Below are 4857 nucleotides of genomic sequence, written 5' to 3' on the forward strand. Positions count from 1 at the left end.
GCATCGCCGGGCAGGCGGCGCGGCGGCGGGCGGCGCCTACTGGGTGGACTCGCAGCAGAAGCGGGTAGGAGCGCGCAGGGACCCCGGGCGGGTGGGGGGAAGCCACCGACTTGTCCGCGCCTGCCTAATCCCGTTTGTCCACCGCCACCGTTTGCAGTATGTTCCGGTCAAGGGCGACCACGTCATAGGAATAGTGACGGCCAAAGCTGGGGACGTGTTTAAGCTGGACGTGGGTGGGAGCGAGCAGGCCTCTCTTTCCTACTTGGCCTTTGAAGGCGCCACGAAGCGGAACAGGCCGAACGTGCAGGTTGGTGCTCTTGGTCGTTGGCGGTGACGCTTTAGTGGTGTCGTTTGGTGGTGCTTGTTACGTTCTAGTAGTTTTTATTACTAAAAGCATTTTTATAAGTCGCATGTAAAAGTGCAGGTTTATTTGCAGTGATTTCGCCTTGGCCCTCCTCGGAGGCTTTTGTACGGTTAGGCTGTGGGCTTCCTGAGGTTTCCTAAGAGAACGCGTAACTCAGTGTGGTTTGGTATCTGTCAGATGGTAGCTTTTCTCATTCTTCACACTTTTAACTTTCCCATAATACTGCCAGCAGACGATGCAATTCATGAGTAATGTGCATCTAAGGGGGCATTCTGAAGTTAAGGTTTTAAAACAAGTTTTTTCACCATTTGGTAGGAAAGGATCTTTTAATAGCACTGTTATAAAGAGTTGCATGGCATGTGTGTGCCACAGCTTCTGTATGTTCAACTGAAATACCATCACCAGACAGTAAAGAAAAACAGTAGATTAGTGCGACTTTTCTGGTGGTTGCCCTGATAAATGATTACAAGAGTAGGTTACTTGGGCTTTTAATACCTTTAAAGTCTGAAGAGGAATTCATGTTTGGTTTTTAAAAAAGAGGAATACTCCATGAAGTAAAATTCTGATTTTTTTTTTTATATCTTTCAAATCCTAGTAATGATAGAAGATAATTGTTCCTATAGAATGTTGCCTTTAGTAAAAGAAGAAAAAATGTAAATTCCTATTGTACCAGTCTCTTTTTCTATCACCAGTATTTTAAAAGTACTTTGTGGCCTCATGAGAGGATCTTTATCAACTGAGTATTTATTACGGATATGCAGTATGATCTTCTCTATTACTTTTGCTTTTTGATATTATTTATTTAGGTGGGAGATCTTGTTTATGGTCAGTTCCTTGTAGCAAATAAAGATATGGAACCAGAGATGGTCTGTATAGACAGCAGTGGAAGATCAAGTGGAATGGGAATAATTGGACAAGATGGCTTCCTCTTTAAAGTTTCCTTAGGTCTAATAAGAAAGTAAGTACTAAGAAAAGTAAGTAGTCACTCTAACATGTAACACGGTGGGTAGGATTTGCACAACTGTTTCCTCTGAGCACTGTGAACAGTTTGGTAATCAGAATGTGTAATTCTTTTACTGCATTTAAACCGGTATTACTGGCTAGAGTATTGGCCCAGAAGGAGCCTTTATTTTTCCCCTTAAAAGATTTAGGTGCTCTTCAATATGGTGTTGTGTGACCTGTTTAAAAAAAGTGATGTGGTTGCCACAGAATTATGGAAAATAAAATTACTGACCTGGGGAAATCAAGCATTCAAGCTAGGGTTTTGGTACTACCTTGGAGTTTAAAAATTGAAAATGCTTACTGTCCTTTTTCTGTTTAATGGAATAGTGGGGGATGTACCTTTGACTGATAGCTGTTTAAAGGGGTTTTCCCACATCAGTACGCATTATTTTCTGGCTTCCAAGAAAAATAAATTGCATTGAAATAAGGATACAGATATTGAATTTGTGGGATTTTCATTTTAAAGTGACAAACTTTAGAATTACTTATGCTGATGTAAATACAATATCTTTCTGTCTATCAAAGAATACCAGAATATATAGATAAATGAGAGTCAAGGTTTGTTGTTGCTTTTGGGTGGGGGCTTTTTGTTTGGTTTTTGTTGTTCTTTGAAAAGGCAATCTGGAGATGCAGAGCAGCTGTTTCATACCTGTTCTGTTTAAATGATGATTTGTCTGGTTAACATATCGCATCGGAATTCAGCGTGAACCGATACAAATATTTTTGCTGCTGCTCTGCTTCTTTTCCAAATTTTGCCTGGATGTAAGTAAAGAAAGAACAATATATTACAGGTAAACTGCTAAATCCTGATATGTTTCTTCGTTCTTCAGTAAAGTCTGCTGAAGCTTGATTTAATCCTAGATTTATTGCAATATTTTTGACACTTTTATTTTTTTTGGTATGATGTCACCTAATAAAACCTAATAAAATTATTCATTTACTGCTCTTAATACTGTTTCCTGAAGGAAAAGGGAAGTCGTGTTTTGAAAGACACAGTATTAACTCTGGCAGCAAATTTATTAATAGCAGCGCTTAAAAATACCACTTATCAAACAGTGTAGTTTTAGAATTTATTAAATCATAGAATTGTTATAAAAATATCAATTAACTTTACATTTGTCAGGTATTACTTGTGAATTTAGCTGTTTTTTTCTAACTAGATTCACAAGTGCTTTTTTTTTTTTTTTAGTGCGTGTATAGATATATATATATATACACATATATATAAAAAGAGGAGAATTAAAAATCTGATACTGTATTTCTGTTTTGGATGCATATGCAACTTGATCATCTTACCTTTTTGGTGTTGCTTTAATAGCTTTTATAACACCAGTACTGTGGTTTATTTATTGATTGATAATAATGTGGTGTCTGTCAAACGTGAGCATTTCTTCCTCTGACTTTTTTTAATCTTGTTTACAGACTCTTGGCTCCCAAATGTGAAATAATCCAGGAATTGTCACATTTGTACCCGTTTGAGCTGGTGCTGGGAATGAATGGAAGAATATGGGTAAAAGCAAAAACAGTTCAACAGACTTTAATTATAGTAAATATTTTGGAAGCCTGTGAGTATATGACTGCAGAACAGAGAAAACAAGTGCTTGACAGATTGTCAGGGAATTGATAAGAGAAAACCTTGAGGATTTGTTTGAGATGACTGTAGGGTGTTCTGGTTATTTTTGTATTCAGGTTTATATTAAAAGACTTTTTTTAAATGAAGTACTAGACTTTTGTAGTTGTTACTCAGTTCCCTTCTTTATCCACGCAGCTTGTTTTTGTCATCTTTAGGATCTTTTACTTGCTTTTGCAGTTACAAAACCCTGTTTATGATTTTTCTGACTGATCTGGAGAGTCTTTAAAAGCTGCCATTAGCTGTGAGTTTTGAGGCATAACTATTTAACTGGTCCATTTGTAAACTGCATATATTTGCTCTTTTAGTCATTACTAATATTAGAGGTTCAGACATTAGATGTTTACTTGGGGTAGTGGAAAGTATACTGCATGTCATTTATTCTGATCAGGTGCTCTACTTACACAGTGACAAGAAGTGATGATTTAATATTTTACAAAATTTTGGAATAGAAACGCAGGTGGAGAATACCATAAAATAATTATAGGGTGTAGCATAAAATAATCATAGGGTAGTTAAGGCTAAGATCAGCTAAGACTCAACATATGATCACACCGACCCTACCACTTTCCTTAAAAGATAACCTGGGTAGTAGTAGTAAGGAAGTGGTGATTAGGACATAACCTCAGTATGAACATTCAGGAAGCTTGATGGCTCACTGGATGTAAAAATATACTAACAGCAATGCTATTTGAAGTTGCTTGTAACTTTTTCGTAAGTGCTTTCTAACTAGCAATTAGTAAACACCACTGCAGCAATAGACACTTAGTTCTCAATTTTAGGCATTTTAGATTTATTTTCTTTAGTTACAGCATGAAGATTCTCTCTAGGTTTGCTTCATGTTTAACAGAATCAGCATTTGTGAAAAATGCTATATTAGGTTTCATTATGTAGTAGTGCATCACGTGGATATAGAGGCAATGCTGTCCTAGAAAGGATAAGCTGTCAGTATGTGAGTAGCTCTTTTGAAAGAGAACCATAGAGTAATGGAAGAGGAATTACTGATGCCTGGTTCCTGTGGGAGAGTGCAAACAAAATTCTTCCTATTTCATCCAAAGTTCAGCCTGTGGTACTTGATTATATGGTTTTCTGTGGCATCTCTTGTTTGGAAATGGCTTCAATTCAGAGCCACTCCTATGAGTCATTTTTAATATGCTTACCTAGAGCTTCCCCTAATTTGGTAAAAACACAACTCAGTGGTTTCCATGTGAGTCTCTTGGCTACAATTCACATTTCTCCCTGGGTTTCGCTGTCTTCCCTATTTAGCATTTAGGGTATTGCTCATCTGGCTTTGTAAAACTTCAGTCATATTTTTTCACCTGTCTTGTCCCAGCTGAAGTGACTTTCATTCACGTCCCATAAATCTTTTAGGCCTATAATCTATCTCTTACTACATATGAAAAGCTGTAATTTAATAATGATTTCACTAACTATGCTCTTCTCCAGTGGTTTTTTTTTTTTTAATTTTAGCTAACCAGAGCCCATGCAGGTTGTCTGTTACTAGAACAATAGCTGGTATAAGCAGAAAAGCACTTGCCAAATCATCTCGGGGTGCTAACTTTGTTTTCTGTTAATGTTCTTGGATCGTAATAGTAAAACCACAGGAATGGGGAATGACATGGATCATTTCCTGAAGAGTTGTGGCTTGAAATGCAATTACCACTCCCCTTTATACTTATCTAAGCAACTTCCCTTCCCTCCCAGAAGGCTGAGGTTTAAGCCTAAACTGCAAGATACATGAAAAATTCCCTGGTTTAAAAATGCTGTTTTGGTAGTGCAGCATAGCAAATGGTGACCTTGAAAGTTTTCAACATCATTAGTGCCCTGTTTCACACCACCCATTATTCTGTCCCACTGTCAA

At 37.4% G+C, this 4857-nt stretch overlaps 1 protein-coding gene across 1 annotated transcript; it reads left to right on the forward strand.

Annotated features, from left to right (window-relative positions):
• Position 1: 1 nt before the first annotated feature.
• EXOSC3 (exosome component 3) lies at positions 2-3085 on the forward strand (the record flags this gene model as incomplete). The annotated part of the gene is made up of 4 exons (XM_026855023.1): positions 2-64; positions 158-307; positions 1171-1322; positions 2789-3085. Coding segments are annotated over 4 exons (567 nt in total), but the record flags the coding sequence as incomplete, so codon positions are not given.
• Positions 3086-4857: the final 1772 nt, after the last annotated feature.

The sequence above is a fragment of the Athene cunicularia genome (assembly GCF_003259725.1).
Source record: "Athene cunicularia isolate RWA chromosome 9 unlocalized genomic scaffold, athCun1 chr9_part1, whole genome shotgun sequence".
Taxonomy (NCBI): Eukaryota; Metazoa; Chordata; class Aves; order Strigiformes; family Strigidae; genus Athene; species Athene cunicularia.